The sequence below is a fragment of the Nilaparvata lugens genome, chromosome 6 (assembly GCF_014356525.2).
Source record: "Nilaparvata lugens isolate BPH chromosome 6, ASM1435652v1, whole genome shotgun sequence".
Taxonomy (NCBI): domain Eukaryota; kingdom Metazoa; phylum Arthropoda; class Insecta; order Hemiptera; family Delphacidae; genus Nilaparvata; species Nilaparvata lugens.
This window is the reverse complement of record NC_052509.1, coordinates 17,204,811-17,225,243: the sequence shown is the minus strand read 5'-3', so window position 1 is coordinate 17,225,243 and position 20,433 is coordinate 17,204,811. Positions and strand designations below refer to the sequence as shown.

General features: G+C 33.8%; 1 protein-coding gene across 1 annotated transcript in view; it reads left to right on the top strand.

The window, feature by feature from the left end:
* The window catches only part of LOC111048598 (discoidin domain-containing receptor 2-like), a 124,001-nt gene that overhangs the window by 71,254 nt on the left and 32,314 nt on the right, over nucleotides 1-20,433 (top strand). Inside the window, exon 3 of the mRNA XM_039430299.1 lies at nucleotides 20,209-20,311. Coding sequence (XP_039286233.1) covers nucleotides 20,209-20,311 — 103 coding nt within the window. The remainder of the gene's footprint in view (nucleotides 1-20,208; nucleotides 20,312-20,433) is intronic.

The following is a 20,433-nucleotide window of genomic DNA, read 5'->3' as shown; positions in this document are numbered from 1 at the left end:
ATGAGGAGTAATAAAGCGCTAAAAAAGGTCTGGAATGGGAACCAAGCTGATATAGAATTAATTGGAATTTGAAGAGTCTGTTCAAGTTTTAACAGGGTTGTAGAATCTTTCAATAAAACTAATGTAATCAAGTTACCTGTTTGCAATTGATTATCGATAAAGTTTCATTGTAGTTTTTGTGTAGTTGAGAAGTTGATATTGTGGTAATTATTCATATTGAATGAAAAAGACTAAGAAATTGTCAAAAAACCACTGATTTATTGATAATTAGAAAGACCGGTTTCGGTTATTACACCATTGTCAATCTCTGATAGACTAAAACTAAATACAAGAGCAGCAGAATTTATACTAGTAGGCGAGTACTGCTATTGGTCGAGGGCATGAACGCCTACCATTGGCCTAGCTAGACAGTCACCTCCCCCTCAACGGTGTGACAAAATGGCGGCTTAAGCAACAGAATCGCCATGATAATAAAATTTACTTTTAGTACAAAATAAGAACCAAGAAAACAAATGTGAAAGATAATAAAACAAATATGTAAATGGAAAAACTATTGACTAATGTATGCTTACATGTTTATGATGAAACTAAACTCTAAACATGTAAGCATTACATTAGTCAATAGTTTTTCCATTTACATATTTGTTTTATTATCTTTCACATTTGTTTTCTTGGTTCTTATTTTGTACTAAAAGTAAATTTTATTATCATGGCGATTCTGTTGCTTAAGCCGCCATTTTGTCACACCGTTGAGGGGGAGGTGACTGTCTAGCTAGGCCAATGGTAGGCGTTCATGCCCTCGACCAATAGCAGTACTCGCCTACTAGTATAAATTCTGCTGCTCTTGTATTTAGTTTTAGTCTATCAGAGATTGACAATGGTGTAATAACCGAAACCGGTCTTTCTAATTATCAATAAATCAGTGGTTTTTTGACAATTTCTTAGTCTTTTTCATTCAATATTTCATTGTAGTATTAGTAACAAAGTAGTGTAACAAATTATAGTAGTAAAGCAAATAATATAGTCAAACAAAATTAGAAATTATTCTGTGAATGCTTTTATTTGTTAGCATTTGAAATAAATTATTGAAAAAATGTTATTTGGCTATTGTTATCGGAAATTTTTTGCAAAATAAGCAATCAATTCATTAAAAAAACGGTAAAACAATCACGTCATGATAACTTAAAATGCAGTTTAAATTATTCCGAATAATTCTCAATGCTCAATCCACGTATAAACATATGAGTAATGATGATTACATGGAATGATGAAGCAATTTCATCTCTTCATGACTGTTCGTTATCTGCTCATTCATACTTACATTTATGAAATTAATATGGGAAATTTCACTTTATTATGCAATTTCATTTGAGATTGTGATTCATATCATGGGGAAAACCATCATTTTCAACAATTGATTTTGAAAATAATCTCACAAAATTTTGAATTAATGTCCTCACACAATGGTATCTACTCTGTTGTACTGATAATATTCGCATAAAGTTTCAAATTTTTCGTGGACTTTCACAAGGTAATACAATATCCATTCAAATAAAGAATTGATGAGTACCAGACAATAAAATTAGATTGTAGTTATCAACATTTTGTTGATAGATTAGGAGGTATGAAACAGTCTAGAAACTTGTGCATTGTACAAGCCCTTCAAGATACAACCTATCTCAATCTTCTTAATTTTGATCTCGGGTCATTGAATAAATCGGACTTGGAAAAGCCGATACCCCGGAATAGTTATTACGAATCTCATATTTATACCGATCACCCCATTCAACCCTTGCCAAAAGTAGATTATCTTGAAGCAATCGTGGAACTCCCTGAATGAAAGTGGAGGGAGAAAAAGCAAAGGGTAAATCTGTGATGATCAAGATTCATAGCTTATGCTAGGCTATGAGCCTTCATTCGGAGATGGAGTCTTTTCAACGGGCACTAGCCCTTCTATGCCGGTGTCCCAGAGGGCTGGAATATCTACACCATCCCTTATGCCATACTGTGCCCTGGGATATTAAGATAATGGAAACCAAACAGGCAGCCGGCTAGCTAACAGTTACTCATCATTGGTCCATTAATAAGTTAGGAAGGGTGGTACCACTGCTTGTGACGAAATGTAAATAAAGATTAATATTGGCTACCAGCCAACTGGAGACACGCGCCTTCCTTCATTACCAAACCACATTTAAGTTGGTTCCTCCATCTCTTCAATCCGCATTACTTTGGAGAACAATATTTCTCACTTTAAGTCATGTAGCTCATCAGATGATATTGCACAGCCTGAATCATACATCACTTCTGACTTCTGACATCTCCACTAAGGTTTGATTATTATTAATATTGTAGCTGGTGTTAAGCCTGATGGTCCGATCACCTTCATTAAGTTTGGGTGTTAAGTGATCAAATGCTGCCTCCCATTCAAGACCCATCTTATAAAAATTGGATTTTGGGAGAGTATGTTATGAATGTATGTATGTATAAATAATTCTATTGTATTATGAATTTGATCAACATGCCATAAAATTGACTTATTACGATACTTAATAATGGATATGGTCTCAATACTTGAGGTATAAATTATAGAGTGACATAACTGGCTCAAGTCTGGTGTCAGAGTTTTCAGGTAGCAACAGATCAATTTCAGAGCCTGTGACATGACCTAACTGTGACTGATTTTTAGGCAGCTGGGACCGACGGCTAACGTGTCCAACCGAAACACTGGAGAAATGTAATACTAGAGAAATGGACTGAACATACTCTGCTAAACGGCTAATCAGAAGCCGAAAAGGCATTGACTACTGCAGATGGTTGTGATTCTATACTCTGAATAAAAGAAGAAAGAAGTTCAGACTTGGATAAAATATGCATGTATATGTATAAGTTTCAATAAAAAGTCATGTGTTTGATAGAGGTTTAAAACATGAAAAGCCCAAGAGATTACGAAGAGAATGAGCAAATAATGGTTTGAATGGATCTTTCTGACGAAAGACACAATAATATTTTAAGATACTTCATTCATATGAATTAATGGAGAGAATGGGAACATAGCCTTAGAAATGATTGAGGAATACTGGAAATGATAAGTAGATATGATGGATGGAAAGTTGAAGTGGTGAAATGGCCAAAATTTTCCCATTTCCATCTTGTATTTAAATGCTGTATGACACCGTTTATCGAATTCAAGGCTTTTTCTCAAAACACAATATGAACAAAAAAATATCATTCCCTTTTCAGCTGTAGAGCCTTTGATTGTTGGAAAAATATATTAAAACAGCAATTCACCCTCTTTCAATTTTAAATTAAGTTGAGAAAACAACCCTGTTACATATTTAGCGCATATTCCCTTCCGTGATGAGCCTTTTTTGTAATCAATATTGTAAACCACACACTTATAGCCACTTCCTTTCCAAGTATCGCCCTTTTAGGCAAGCAGTCCACTTAGTTTCCTTTTGGGTTGTCAGCCACTGGCCAAAGCGAAACCCAATTATTGCCACAACCAAATTAAGGTAACGTGGTTCTTTCCGATGGCGACCTCTTCCTCCTCCTCCTCCTCCTCCTCCTCAACCACCTCTTCCTCCTCAACATTCTCCTCCACTTTCTACACCAACACCACGAATGAAGTCGAATCTTCCGACTTCCACTCTCAATTAGTTGAGGACTTGTCTTTCGTTTTCAACCCTTCCTTTCATTATTGTTCCCTTCCAAACCCTTCACTCTATCTCTCTCCTTCTCTCTACACTACTCTTTCGGCGTCTCGGTCTCGCCATCACATGAATACCAAGAAGGGCTCTTAAAACGGCAGGAATCCCCATTTTCTAGAGTCAAACCGACTTCTCTGTACCATCTCGTTTCTCCATTATTTAATTACTTACCTTTACCTTTCTTCCCCCTCTTCCTCGCCAAGTGCTTGTGGCAATGAATGTCCGATCGTCTTCGCTTCACACCGTCGTTTCGTCTGATAACACCTCACGTTGCTTTCAATATCAGTACTAATAACCTTGGCTCAATTTCAGTTTACTACCAATTCTATTGCTCCCATTCAATTATTGACCTCAGAGTGAGCTCAATAAAAATTTATTTCGAATGAATTTGCTCGAGAATATCAGAAGCAATGTTGATGCATGGATATTAGAAGCTATTATTATGGGCACAACTTTTTATAATATTTGGAATAATTCACTTTATTCATACTAGATTCTTACATTTTAATAGATTATTACATTATTGCATTATTCATTTGGATTCATGCTGTAATGAAATTTACATGGAAAATGACCATTGAAGTATAAATTTTCTAATGATTACATAGTTAATATTCATGAATCTCTACAACCCATAATATTCAAAACCTTTAGCGATGATAATTCATTGTGTTCAAGATGAATAAATCTGATTAGGTATCATGGTTATTGATTCTAATCTGATCTTTCTATTTTTTTAAATCGAATCATTGAGGAATAATATGATCTTTATAGCTCAATACTCAAGGTGCTTATGAATGTGGATTGTGGAAAACTATCAATGTCAATGATTTAATAATCTTTCCATTTAGTTAGAAGGTGACATGGTATATCATACCAAGTCGTCAATGTAAACAAGTTTCAGGATTCAAGTAAGTACCTGAGAAAAATGTTCTGACGTTATTCTTTATATTTAAATAACGATTAGCCTCCTGCTTGGCATCAGTCGGTAAAGCATGAGATTTGATATAATTATATAATTAGGTCGTGGTTTTTTAATAGGATTCAGTCTCAAAAATCTTGATAGGCCTAGGTATGGGCTTCTCCTATAACTCTTGTAATTCAATAAAAAATAAATATATATAAATATGATACTTATACTATAGTGTTGAGGAATAAAAAATAAATTGCACACCATAAACGTTTCATACATATATTAAACAAATAATGCAAAAAATAATCGAGGCAAAAAATATATAAAGAGCGATAAAAAATATAATATAAAAATAGAACAATAATTGAAATCAGTAAAATATCACAGGCTAAACTTTATATTCTAGATTTATGGCACGAATCATTACCATGTGCCTTTATCTTAAAATCATATGCATTCTTTTGCATGTAGCTGCGATATGCGCTTGCTAATACTTGTCGACTTGGACAATTCAATTAAAAATATGTGCTTTAAGATCAGCTTGATAAATTAGCCACTAATAATCCAAATATATATATATTAAAATCTCTAGTACTTAGTAGATTTCTTTATATCAAATATATATTTTTATCTCAGGGTGCAAGATTCGGCACCTGACGGAATAGGTAGAGCCATTCATCTAGTGAATTAGAGCTATAACAAACTATCGCAAATTATATTGCAAAAATTAAATATCATATGCATATGTTTTAATAGCCTAGATTTTATACTTCTTTGATCCAATAGAATTTTCTGAAAATGTATTGATCCATATTTTTTCTTCAATAAAATACCTTTAATACTAATTTTAACTTGCGCAAGTATTACTCTTATTAATTTCTTAATTTATGATAAAAACCCTTTCGACGAGCTAGCTTTGATTATTAGATTAATTCGAAGCACTAGGGCGCCCATCACTAATTCAATATTTATCACTCACGTGTCGAAAATCTTCTTGTAAGCCGCCGATGTCGATCCAACTCCATGTGGTCCGGGAATATGGTAGCCGGAATCGTCTCTTCCAAGGGGTTATAAATTTATTAAAAAATGAAAATGACTTCTGCTTTACAATAGCATCACGAAGTCTTTTAAGAAATTTAATAATTTAATTTAACTTTAACTTTTACAAAATCATTAGCAAGGTACTACGCTCTAAAATATTTGGGGTCCTCTCCTGGTGGCATTTGGTTGGCGAGTGCTGGTTCTCCTTTCTCAATTTTACAAATCTTATTTCCGACTTTCAAATTAACATAAAATTTGAATATCTTAGTCCTCCGCCATTTAGGTTCAAATAGATCTTACAAAAAATACCAAATATTGCTTAGATTGTATGATTAATAATTTCTTTGCATTCGAGCCATATCGATAACATAGACTATACAAAGTTTTAACACAAAATCCAGTACATTTATATAAATATATAGAAATATTTTTGAATTGGCCTACAGTTGCCGCCTATTAACTGCCGTTTTACTATTGGTGCATGCAAATTTTATTCGGTATTCATGCGCCTGGTACCTCTTATTTCCTGAATACACTTAATTATTTTTATTTGGTTTATTTGTTATGCTCTTTACATGCTAGCTAATATTCTATACATTAATGTTAATTTCATGCTACCTAATAATTAGCCACGTGATCAGGTGTTTTTTCACATTGCACACCGTTTGATTGCAATAGAGCTCTGCCAATGGGTTTTGGTCAGATTCTACGTTTCTCGATTTGATCGATCTCTAGGTCACCGATCCGTGAATACATGTACCTAACCTCAATCTTCAAAATATTTTACATAATAATCTATTTATTAGCAACAAAATTCCTTCAAATCCTTTTTAGGTTTTTGTACCGTTAAGCCAGAACAAGCTGATGCTATCTAATCTTAGTTATTATCTATTTGGCGATATTAGCCGGTTACTTTATTTTCAGACCTATTACTGTTTCGGTTAGGGATTTTTATCTACCCAAATTCGATACTTTACAATGTATAACCAAAAATGTCATTCAAATTCCAACGTCAACAATGCTGAAGAGTATTTATACTAAATTTGTATGAAAACATTTCCTATTCGGCTTTAATCAATGAGATTTCAATTTTCTACACTTTTTACTATTTTATTCCAAATTACATGTTGGATTAACTTCCAATTGATAATTCGATCATCACATAATTATCAACTTATATGTACAATATTTTGTAATTTCCTTTTAGACATAAGCTGTACCCTAGTGAATAGTAATTTATTCATATGGTATTACACTCTTATTCATAGCGTCCACGTTGATTTTGTTTAAAGGAAATTTGTTCGGAAGCGAGGGAAAGGGTAAACGGTCCAGCAATAATAACTTCTATTCCACTAGCGACAGAGGAAATTATATAGCAGTTGAAACATTAATTTTGATCTAGTGATGGTGTAGTTTGCAAGGCGAATATGCATTATACTTTTGTATTATTCATTATTTTGAGTTGGCAGCTCCGATGTTGTTACTGACTAATGCAGGCATCAATTTCCGGCCCAATAATGAGGCAGCCACCCTTCCACGAATTATTCATCCACTCGTATGTTGCACTCGCCCAGTATTCATCATCACAGGATTACACCATGATGTCTAGTCTCAGCTGAGGGCTAACTTCACTGTCCTATCTGTCTTCTACCTTATGCATTGAGAGGAGCTGGTGATGATGAAATTTAAAAATGAAGGCTTTTATCTATCTACCTATCGACTTTTCGGAATTTCACTTTATATTTCTGCGTCTTTTCATCCGATCTGCAGACGCTTTGAGGATTTCAGTGTTTTATCCGACTCCATTTTCTGGGAAAAGCTTCACAAGAAATGAAAGAGAGCGATTTTCACAACGATCAATGTGCTGCAGAATTGGTTTTTTTCAATACATATTATAATACAAGCAGATTGAATTGTATTAGGCCTACTACTGAAGACTTCAATCAATGCAAACAAGTATACTAATGGATTGATATTCCTCCATTAATGATGGAATATTATATTTCCTCAAATTCATTTGAATGAGTGTTGCTTGTTGACTATGTCACGTTATTCTTTATATTTAAATAACGATTAGCCTCCTACTTGGCATCAGTCGGTAAAGCATGAGATTTAATATAATTAGGGCGTGGTTTTCTAATAGTATTCAGTCTTAAAAAATCTTGATAGGCCTAGATATGGGCTTCTCCAATAACTCTTGTAATTCAATAATAATAAATATATATATATAAATGATACTTATACTATAGAGATGAGGAATATAAAATAAATTGCACACCATGAAAATTTTACACATATATTACATAAATAATGCAAAGATCAGTCGAGGCAAAAAATATATATAGAGCGATAAAAAATATAATATAAAAATAGAACAATATTTGAAATCAATAAAAATATCACAGGCTAACTTTATATTCTAGATATATGGCACGAATCATTACCATGTGCCTTTATCTTGAAATCATATGCATTCTTTGGCATGTAGCTGTGACATGTACTTGCTAATACTTGTCTGCTTGGATAATTCAATCATAAATATGTGCTCTAAGATCAGCTTGATAAATTAGCCACTAATAATCCAAATATATCTATATATTAAAATCTCTAGTATTTAGTAGATTTATTTGTATCTAATATACATTTTTTTTTTTTTTTTTTATCTCAGGGTGCAAGATTCGGCACCTGACGGAATAGGTAGAGCCATTCATCTAGTGAATTAGAACTATAATAAATTATCGCAAATTGTGTTGCAAAAAATTAAATATTGTATGCATATGTTTGATAGCCTAGATTTCGTACTTCTTTGATTAAATAGAAATTTCTAAAATATTGATCTATATTTTTCTTTCAATTAAATACCTTTAATACTAATTTTTACTTGCGCAAGTATTACTCTTATTAATTTCTTAATTTATAATAACCCTTTCGGCGAGCTAGCTTTGATCATCAGATTATTTCGAAGCACTAGGGCGCCCATCACTAAATTCAAATTTAAATCACTCACGTGTCGAAAATCTTCTTGTAAGCCGCCGATGTCGATCCAACTCCATGTGGTCCGGGAATATGGTAGCCGGAATCTTCTCCTCCAAGGGGTTATAAATTTAATAAAAATGAAAAATGACTTCTGCTTCACAATAGCATCACGAAGTCTTTTAAGAAATTTAATAATTTACTTTAACTTTAAATTTACAAAATTATTAATAAGGTACTTCGCTCTAAAATATTTGGGGTCCTCTTATGGTGGCATCTGGTTGGCGAGTGCTGGTTCTTCCTTCTCAAGTTTTACAGATCCTCTTTCCGACTTTCAAATTAGCATAAAATTTAAATATCTCAATCCTCCGCCATTAAATTCAAATAGATCTTACAAAGAATGCCAAAATATTGCTTAGATTATATGATTAATAATTTCTTTGCATTCGAGCCATATTGATAACATAGATTACACAAATTTTTACACAAAATCTACTACAATTATATAAATATATAAATATTTTTAAATTGGCCTACAGTTGCCGCCTATTAACTGCCGTTTTACTATTGGTGCATGCAAATTTTATTAGGTATTCATGCGCCTGGTAACTCTTATTTCCTGAATACATTAAATTATTTTTATTTGGTTTTTTATTTATGCTCTTTGCATGCTAGTTAATATTCTATACATTAGTATTAATTCCATGCTACCTAATAATTAGCCACGTGGACGGGTGTTTTTTCACATTGCACACCATCCGAATGCAATAAAGCTCTGCCAAGGGGTTTTGGTCAGATTCTACGTTCTTCGGTTTGATCGATCTCTAGGTCACCGATCCGTGAATACATCTACATAACCTCAATCTTCAAATATTTTATATAATAATCTATTTATGAGCAATAAACTTCCTTCAAATCCTTTTTAGGTTCTTGTACCATTTAGCCAGAACAAGCTGATGCTATCTAATCTTAGTTATTATCTGCTTGGCGATATTAGCCAATTACTTTATTTTTAGACCTATTACTATTTCTGTTAGGGCTTTTTATCTACCCAGATTTAAATATGTTACACGCGCCCCTGGGTTTGAATTCAAAATATTGAGAATCACAATGTTTTTAATGAAAACCCACCCTTCAATACATTGATATACACTATACTTTATTTATAAATTATACTCTCCTACTTCTATCACAGTTCGCAGACATATTTGCTGCATCTCCTTTATACCTTTATCAAAACAATAACAAATTCTCCTCCTCAACACACATAAAAATATCATAAATATAAACTTCTAAACGCACTCCTCCTGACAACATTTACAACACAGTAATTTTTAAATTCGCCGCTTGCAGGGCCGCCAACTTAACTACACACATTTCATAATTCTCATAATGATTCCTTTTAGACAATATTTCGATTCATAAACTTCTGGGCTTATATCTTATAGTATTTCTTAGGTCTTAATATAAATAATTTTCTATACATCAGGTACAATACTTTTCTTTTGCTAATGGCTTTTTGGTTTTTTGTAGCTTGTATTCACTTTAACTCTTTTCAGGTAACAAACGTGGCATAATTAAAAGTAATAAATATAAAACATATAAATAAATATATCGACATTAATAAATATAATAAATAACAATAATAAATAACTCTTTGGGTACAGTACTTCTTTTTATAAACATATGTTCAACAGACATTACATTCATTTGATTTGGGTGGCTTTGGTCAGCTGTTCGTTGTTCTACAATTCATAGTGTTACATGTTACATCAGAATTTGCTATCGACTTTCATAACTAACCTAACTGCTCAATTTTTTCTCTTAAAAAGGTAATTAACAAATTTTAATTTTATTATCCCCGCTTGTGTCCTTTTTTATCTGATGTATATAATTTAATTACACATTTAAAAATTGTTCTTTTCCTTATTGCAGGCTTCCAACGGCTGGAAGGAATTAAAACATTGGATTGTTGCCACGAGGTCCTATACCAATATTAAATTTATTAAGGAAGGTTAGTAATTGGCTTGATAGTGTTGTTTTCCTTTGACTTCTTATCATATTTATTTTAAATCGTGATATTTCATGTAGAATTGTTGTGATTTACTTGCATCTTCTTGCATTCTGTTTGTAGCTATACTGTAGGTTGGTTGGGTTATCTGCTGTCCATTTGTTGATTGTTGAGGCTGTCCTAATTGATAACTTATCCTTCATAAATTTAAAGCCCTGGTATCTTGTGTACTGCTTTAAACAATTCCTTGTTTCATTAATAATAATTTCTTTTAATTGATCCAAAGCCTTCCATTTATTTTCTTTCAATACTATCCACATAGTTTCTTTATAAACAACTTTAATCATATCAGGAAACAGTTTCGTAAAGCAAGATTTTTCATAGGCCATAAACTTCTTCAATAATATTATCCTCTTCATTATTTCATTAACATCACAATTGTTAGCAAACATCACAGCCTTAATAACAAACACTTTCATCATACAAGATTTCCAACAGTCAACAAATTCCTTCAACACTAACATGGTCTTAATTACAACATCAATAGCATCACTTTTCAATATTATCACAGACATCATAACAAATATTAAACACCATATCCAAACATTTATCATCTTTTCAATAGCATAATATCCAGGTACTTTCACTTTCTTAATATTATTTTTTAATTCTTCCAATCTTCTCAACACCGTTTATCCTCATTATCTCCACAAGTAGTCCACTTTTATGTTGCCCATGCACGAATCAATCATAGTTTTCCTATCAGTAGCTCCATTTTTAATCCATTCATTTGGTCCATTTTGCCGGTCACATCGCTGATCATAGCCTTTAAAGCGTATGTGCCGCGGATGCATGACGTCGGTGGTCTGTTCTCCAACCTGGTCCCGGTCCGGTATCCTCCTCGGGCGTTTGAACCGTGCGTGCGGCTTCCATCGGCGCGCGCGGTTCCTCCGTTTCTTCCGCCTCCGGGCCTTGCGATGCATGTTCTTCATTCGGTCCTGTATGCTGTCCTCCTCGTCCTGATACCGGTCGGGTGTCCTCGGGCGCCTCCGTCTCCGGGCCTTGCGGTGGTCGCTCCTCTTATCCGGTAGTCCGTCCTCTATCCTGGGTTCCTTGGGGTGCCTTGGTGGGGTCGAATGATGCGCGGGTGCGGTGGCGGTCTCTTGATAAGCGGTTGTAGATTCGGTGCGCGGATCTGTTACATTTTTAGTCTGTTCCATATTCACCAACTCCTTAATTATAGCATGATCCTGGTGGCTGTTTGTGTTCTCCGGCGGTGATGGGTCTTCGGCAGTGAACAGGATACTTAATAGAGGTTGATACTTTCGGGGTGTTTTAATTGCATGTTTGGCGGCGGTTTTTTGTGGTGATTTATCAGGTTGTAATCTGTTTTTTTTTTCTAATATTTTCGGTAAACCGTTCACAAAGGTGGTATATGAGGCTGTAGTATCTTTATTTTCTCTATCTATTTTTTCTGATCAATGAATGGTTGAGGTTGCAAATGGCGATCAGTGTTATCAAATTTTCCTAGTCCTTGTAATATACTATGTACGTTGAGGTTGTCTGTTTGAATTCCTTGAGGTTGTTGTTGAATATGATTTTCCAATGCTATTATTTTTTCCTGTGTGACCTGCCATTGACTATTATGTGTAATTTTATTTGCGTTTATTTCTTGATTTAGTTGAGTCAGAGTGGATTTCTGAATTAGTAGAGTTCCATTTAAAGCTTTACAGGTTTCAGTGTTTTGATTGATGCTACCTTGCAGTTGGTTCATTTTTGTGGACATATTAATCTGTTTGTTTTGTATTTCTTTAATATTGTTAATATTTTTGTCAACTGTAGTTGTTAAGTTTTGATTGGCAACGGTAATTTGTTTGTGGATTTCTTGGTGGCAATCGGCCTTAATGTTATTTGTTATATCCTGAATAGGTGTAGTGATTTGTGTATTTAAGTTGTCTATCCTTTCATTGAGTTCACATGTAACCGTATCTAACCTTTCCGATAATCCTGCCGTAACTTTATCCTGACTTTCTTTTTGTAGGGTTATCATTGCTTTTAACTCTTCCCTATGACTCTCTACTTTAGTTTCAATGTTATCCAACCGTTGTTCTACTGATTTTATAGCGCCTGTGGTCTCTTTCATACCCTGTTCCACTGTCTGTTTATTTTCCTCTTTTACTGTAGCAATCTCCTTTTTAATCTCCTGCATCATACTATCCATTGTTTTTTGTAACATAATGTTGAAAGTGCTACTCGTTTGTTCCATTATTACCTTTTGAAGCGGATCTAGTTCTGTGGTTGAAAATATACTTTGTTTGCCCAGGTGTGACTCGGCCTCCGGCGATGCGGGTTCTGCAGACTGCTCCTCGCCCCCTTCAAAATTGATCTCTACTATCCGTTGATTCAATGGTGTGTCAGCGGCGTCGATTCGCGTGGAGGATAGAGGTTGCAGACCTGGTGGATCGAAAATTATCGACCCGACGCTTCCTGGTTCCCTTTCTCGTGGCGTATTGGCATCTACCGTGGTGGGGTTTGATGTGCTCGGAGTCGACAAAGTGGGATCTGTGCAACCGCCGTACATATATGAAACTTCAGAGTTTGCGGGAGTGTGATTCATTATGTCAAATGTGATAAATGCTAATTAAACAGTGATAAAAATGATAAGCGAAAATGCTTAAAAAAGAGACACAACCGGACTTACAGTGAACAGTGATGTGTAAAGTGTTTGGATACTCTTACAACCAGGTATTTATACTTAAGTTTTTTACAATACTCTAGCGCCCTCAATGTTTTGTTGATTTATTTTTGGCTAGTTTACAGGCTGCGACTTATTTTCCAACTGGCTTAAACACCTAATATATTTTTGACTAGAAAGTAATAGCAGTTTAGGCTTATAAAATATAATCTCTCTCTATAAACATGTAATTTTTCACAGTACTAATAATATAAAATTTTCTTTAAAACATATAATTTCTCTCTATTTAAAGCTCTTGTTTCCCCAAAAAGTAATACAAATATTCCTTCGCCAGTTTTCCTCACAACTCGTATAAGTTATCTATAATTTTCACTATGGTTATTGACCTAATTTCAAGTAATTATTCAATGAGCTTGGCTCTCATCATCAGTCCCACGTTGGTACGACATGTCTTTGTGTGTCACGTTATTCTTTATATTTAAATAACGATTAGCCTCCTGCTTGGCATCAGTCGGTAAAGCATGAGATTTAATATAATTAGGGCGTGGTTTTCTAATAGTATTCAGTCTTAAAAAATCTTGATAGGCCTAGATATGGGCTTCTCCAATAACTCTTGTAATTCAATAATAATAAATATATATATATAAATGATACTTATACTATAGAGATGAGGAATATAAAATAAATTGCACACCATGAAATTTTACACATATATTACATAAATAATGCAAAGATCAGTCGAGGCAAAAAATATATATAGAGCGATAAAAAATATAATATAAAAATAGAACAATATTTGAAATCAATAAAAATATCACAGGCTAACTTTATATTCTAGATTTATGGCACGAATCATTACCATGTGCCTTTATCTTGAAATCATATGCATTCTTTGGCATGTAGCTGTGACATGTACTTGCTAATACTTGTCTGCTTGGATAATTCAATCATAAATATGTGCTCTAAGATCAGCTTGATAAATTAGCCACTAATAATCCAAATATATCTATATATTAAAATCTCTAGTATTTAGTAGATTTATTTGTATCTAATATACATTTTTTTTTTTTTTTTTATCTCAGGGTGCAAGATTCGGCACCTGACGGAATAGGTAGAGCCATTCATCTAGTGAATTAGAACTATAATAAATTATCGCAAATTGTATTGCAAAAAATTAAATATTGTATGCATATGTTTGATAGCCTAGATTTCGTACTTCTTTGATTAAATAGAAATTTCTAAAATATTGATCTATATTTTTCTTTCAATTAAATACCTTTAATACTAATTTTTACTTGCGCAAGTATTACTCTTATTAATTTCTTAATTTATAATAACCCTTTCGGCGAGCTAGCTTTGATCATCAGATTATTTCGAAGCACTAGGGCGCCCATCACTAAATTCAAATTTAAATCACTCACGTGTCGAAAATCTTCTTGTAAGCCGCCGATGTCGATCCAACTCCATGTGGTCCGGGAATATGGTAGCCGGAATCGTCTCCTCCAAGGGGTTATAAATTTAATAAAAATGAAAAATGACTTCTGCTTCACAATAGCATCACGAAGTCTTTTAAGAAATTTAATAATTTACTTTAACTTTAATTTACAAAATTATTAATAAGGTACTTCGCTCTAAAATATTTGGGGTCCTCTTATGGTGGCATCTGGTTGGCGAGTGCTGGTTCTTCCTTCTCAAGTTTTACAGATCCTCTTTCCGACTTTCAAATTAGCATAAAATTTAAATATCTCAATCCTCCGCCATTAAATTCAAATAGATCTTACAAAGAATGCCAAAATATTGCTTAGATTATATGATTAATAATTTCTTTGCATTCGAGCCATATTGATAACATAGATTACACAAATTTTTACACAAAATCTACTACAATTATATAAATATATATAAATATTTTTAAATTGGCCTACAGTTGCCGCCTATTAACTGCCGTTTTACTATTGGTGCATGCAAATTTTAATTAGGTATTCATGCGCCTGGTAACTCTTATTTCCTGAATACATTAAATTATTTTTATTTGGTTTTTTATTTATGCTCTTTGCATGCTAGTTAATATTCTATACATTAGTATTAATTCCATGCTACCTAATAATTAGCCACGTGGACGGGTGTTTTTTCACATTGCACACCATCCGAATGCAATAAAGCTCTGCCAAGGGGTTTTGGTCAGATTCTACGTTCTTCGGTTTGATCGATCTCTAGGTCACCGATCCGTGAATACATCTACATAACCTCAATCTTCAAATATTTTATATAATAATCTATTTATGAGCAATAAACTTCCTTCAAATCCTTTTTAGGTTCTTGTACCATTTAGCCAGAACAAGCTGATGCTATCTAATCTTAGTTATTATCTGCTTGGCGATATTAGCCAATTACTTTATTTTTAGACCTATTACTATTTCTGTTAGGGCTTTTTATCTACCCAGATTTAAATATGTTACAACTAGCACAGATAATTTGAAATGACCTTTACAAGGAAAGAAAAATATTGTACAATGTACAGAAAATGTAGAATTGATAAGCCTTTGCTTGTTGACTAGCACAAATAATTTTAAATTACCTTTACAAGGAAAGAAAAATATTGTACAATGTTCAGAAAATGCAGAATTTTATAACAGAAACCTTTTCCTCAAAATATACAGTATAATATAGGTATCTAATTAAATTTTCATCAGAGACTGAAATAGAATACCAACAAATTGGTAAATTGATATTTCTTCTGGTAATGTATTATGATTATATTCAGTTTCATTTGAATGAGTATGGATTTTTCTTATGAACTAATGAAAAATAATACACTTTATAAAGTTCCACTTAGAGCTGATCATACATGAAGAGTGAGGAGCTATAATTATTTCTCGAGTACTCAGGAACGCTAGTTGAATGCTGCGTTCATTGAAAGCAGAACTGAAAATCATAATATTTTTTTGTCCATTTGATACAACTATTGAGATTATTAAAATTGATACTAATTGATTGAAATGCTTATGGGTCTACTGATCAATACGCGGATTTTCGCTGTTGTTGGTTTAGTTTCTTCTCTTAATTGATGTAAATTTGTAATCTTCTCAGTTTATACCTTTGCTTGTTGAAGTTACCTAGTAACAAATGGAAAGTTACTTAGTGCAGATCATACGAGAGAAGCTATATCACACGAGTATAATGCTCGCAACTCTACAAGGAATAGGCAAGTTTCACTATTCAGGTTTATGTCAGAGATTTTATAAGCCTGGCTCTATTTGCTCAGTGTAGCAATTATTCAGCTGTAACGCTGTAAAGGTTAGATGGTGAGGTTATAACTTAGCTTTATAGAGACATTTATTGGATGTAGAAGGTTATTACAATAGATGTTCCTACTGCTACTAGCTTCCTAGTGGTTATGGCTGCTACCCTTCATCAAATGGCTGCATAAAATTATTTTGATTGTTGACGTGCATCTTGAACAATGTTATGGTTGCAATATTCCCAATCTTTATTGAAAAATTCGGTTATCTTCTATATATATAAAAGCGAAATGGCACTCACTCACTGACTGACTGACTCACTCACTCACTCACTCACTCACTCACTCACTCACTCGCATAACTAAAAATCTACCGGACCAAAAACGTTCAAATTTGGTAGGTATGTTCAGTTGGCCCTTTAGAGGCGCACTAAGAAATCTTTTGGGAATATTTCAACTCTAAGGGTTCTTTTTAAGGGTTTAAAGTTCGTCTTTTAGCATGTATATTCTTCTTCTCCCAATCTCTTAATTATAATTGAAATTTCCATATCATATGTTACTATAGAACTATAATCTAGATAGAGTACCTCTTCGAAACAGTTGTTAACTGGCAACTAAATTAATAATTTTGTCAGGTTGGCATTAAGTTGAGTTGACTTTGTTAGGTTGGCACAAAATTGAAGATTTGAATGCATTTATCGCGGAAAAATAATTGATTGGGCACTGCTACTTCAATCCTGGGAATATTATATTACTAGCCGTCAGGCTCGCTTCGCTCGCCATATCCGTTTAGCCAGACGTTTAGTCTGAACCCCCGACTGGATTGTCCTAACATATGATAAAAATGCTCAAATTAAAAATGCAGGCGAGCGAAGCGAGCCTGCTGATCTCATTCTTTGACGATCCAGTCGGGGGTCCAGGGGGCGGAGCCCCCTGGCTAGACGGATATGGCGAGCGAAGCGAGCCTGACGGCTAGTACTTAATAAACCGAAATTACATTTTGCAAATCGGTTTTCAATACATTTCAGGCTAACCGTTAACTAATTTGGTGAAATAACTAGTGAACTCAATATTCCTTCTCAACCAGCTTGGCATATTGTTATTTTTGCTTGAAATAATTATTTGTTGTCTTCTCCAAGAACAGTTGAAAATCTGCGGTAAACTGAAGTTTGTTCTAGATACAAAACTTTTCTACGTCGATCTCGTAATCTATCAATATAAATATACAAAATTTCACTTACAATACTTTCATAGAATTTTCCGACTCGTATCAGAGTTTTCTTGTCAGATCAGAGTGAAGTCGGCTCCACAAGCAACGGAGAATCTGAAGGCTTGCAAAATAAATAAATGAATAGACAATAATTGTATATTTGAATAGATATTTGATAGAGCTTAGGAAAGAAAAACATTGTAAAACCAATAGATTAATAGAATTAGATTGATGGAACAATTAAAACGGAATCAATTTCAACCGGATTTCCGAAGTTGTAGATACTTTAGTTTGGCTGATAGGCAACACTATACACACGAGTCTTAGACTTGTGCGTGAGACCTTGAGTAATATGAGAGTTGCAAAAAAAAGAAAAACTGCACCTGGTCTCAAGGAAAATCTTAAGGTGTGAAATGATTGAAAAATCTGTGAACATTTTTTATTAATCTTTTTAAACTCTGTTGCAATTTTGGAGTAATTTGTTGAGATTCTTCGATCCATATGTTTATTAGATTTCCCCTTGAAACGGATGTCTAGAGACGGGCAAGCCTTCGGATTGTGCTTTGCTTATATTATGGTGCCAGCTCAACCCATGTTCGCCCCTTGTTCTGGATGAGCAGGCTTCTCCCGCTACACACATGCACCACGTACCACCAACTGATAGCTCATTTGCTTCAAGACGAATTCCATCAATAGACGTGATTAACATGCCGATTTGTGACATATCGATTGATAAGAGGATGGGGAGGTGTCGAGAGAAGGGGCCGTCGTGAGAGTGAACAACATAATATTCCAGTAATACGGACCAATATGCAGCCCATAATATAGGCTGTAATGTATATACTGTTGAGACTCAATTACGAGCGCCACCCTGGGAATCAACATCTCATTTTAGCAGCACTAACAGCATAACTAACAGGCACGTCCGCGTCTGCATGCCTCATGCCTTAATTAATTGTGTTTGTATGTGTGCGTGTGTGCGTACATTTACTGTATTATCTACGTGAACGAGCCTATTCATGTAATGTTTGTGCTCTGGTTACAATTTCTCGTGAAATCAATCACGGTGAAGTAAAAAAGATCGTTGAGAATTGCTGAATTCCTCTCCAATTTAAATGGATTACTGTTGAAAAAATCAATTAGTCCAGTCTGATTTTAGATAAGTAGGATACTAAAGAAGGGAAGGTTAATGTACTTTTGGTAGGGAATACATGAATATCCTATAATTTATCATTTCTATAATTTTATAATCCTATTACTATTACGAGTAGTATATTACACATAGAAATAGGTATATGAACTCTAGAAGACCATTTGAATGTTGTAACCATGAATGAGCGTTGTAAAGCTAGCAGAATAAGAGAACTCAAGATGAACTCGAATAATACTGTATATTTCTTAAAGTTACTTCAAAACAAAAAAAGGAAACTCCAATTTTCCAGTTAGTACACGAAACACGACTAAAGACAAACAGAAACTTTCAATAACTTATAGAATAATTCCAAGTTTATTAGGATTCAATTATTCTGTTGACAACTAGGCCTACGTCTTCGTGAATATTCATGCAAGTCGGATTGTATAATTGCTACGGCAATGTTTTCTACAGTATTTCAAAATTTTCTCTTTCTTACACAGATTGTGTTTATTCACTTTACATACTTCCAGCATTTATATTCTCATTTGAAGCCCAAGAAGGATCTTTCGAAATTTAGCATTTCATACATGATAAGAAAAATTTATAATAAACTATTATTCTTCCAAATAGACTATTTCGATCAATATATAATGCGGTCCACGTTATTATAATGGCAGTGTTTGATTACCAATGGTAATGCTATCCTTGTCTATCATTCAACAAAGCAGATAGCGCTATCTCTTTCTCGCTTTGCTCTGTTGCCAGATCATATTTCAACAATGTGGAAATATAATTAATTAACACAAAATATTTGATCCTAATTATGAACATTCATTATGAAATTATTGAAAAATATAATTTCTTTCTTGTTACTTAAAACGAGAATGAACCGTTCTTATTACACCAATAAACCTGTATCAGCTACCATCTATAGAGGGTATTGACAAGACAGAGGATCGGTAACGTGTTTCTCCTATCTTTCTCCACTGCCATTATAACGTGGACCTCACTATAGCGACGAATACATACAATGGAGGACTAAATTCTCTGGTTTTTCTCAGTTTTGAGAAATAAGAGAACTGTGTTTTATACTTACTATGGGAACTCAACAAAAACTCTGGAGAACTATCATTATGATTCTACCTCTTCTATACGATGGCGATATTTATTGGTTGCATTGTTCCTTTCTTAAGACCATTAGAGATCTGAGGAACTATGGTATTATAACTGTTTTATCTCACTTATCTTCAGATATAGAAATCATGATTTTTTTCCATTTCAGGCGATTGCTATCACCCTCTTGGCATGGAATCCGGCCAACTTCCTGATGCGTTCATCACTGCCAGCTCATCCTATGTCCCCAATGTTGGCCCTCAGAATGGAAGGTGAGTGACTCTACATTTTATAAGTAATGTTTCTTCAAAATGTATTGTGATTTGAATTAATAAAGAATGTTTTAGTATTTTCAAGTTTAGTTTCAAACGAGACAAACAACTTCTAGAGTAAG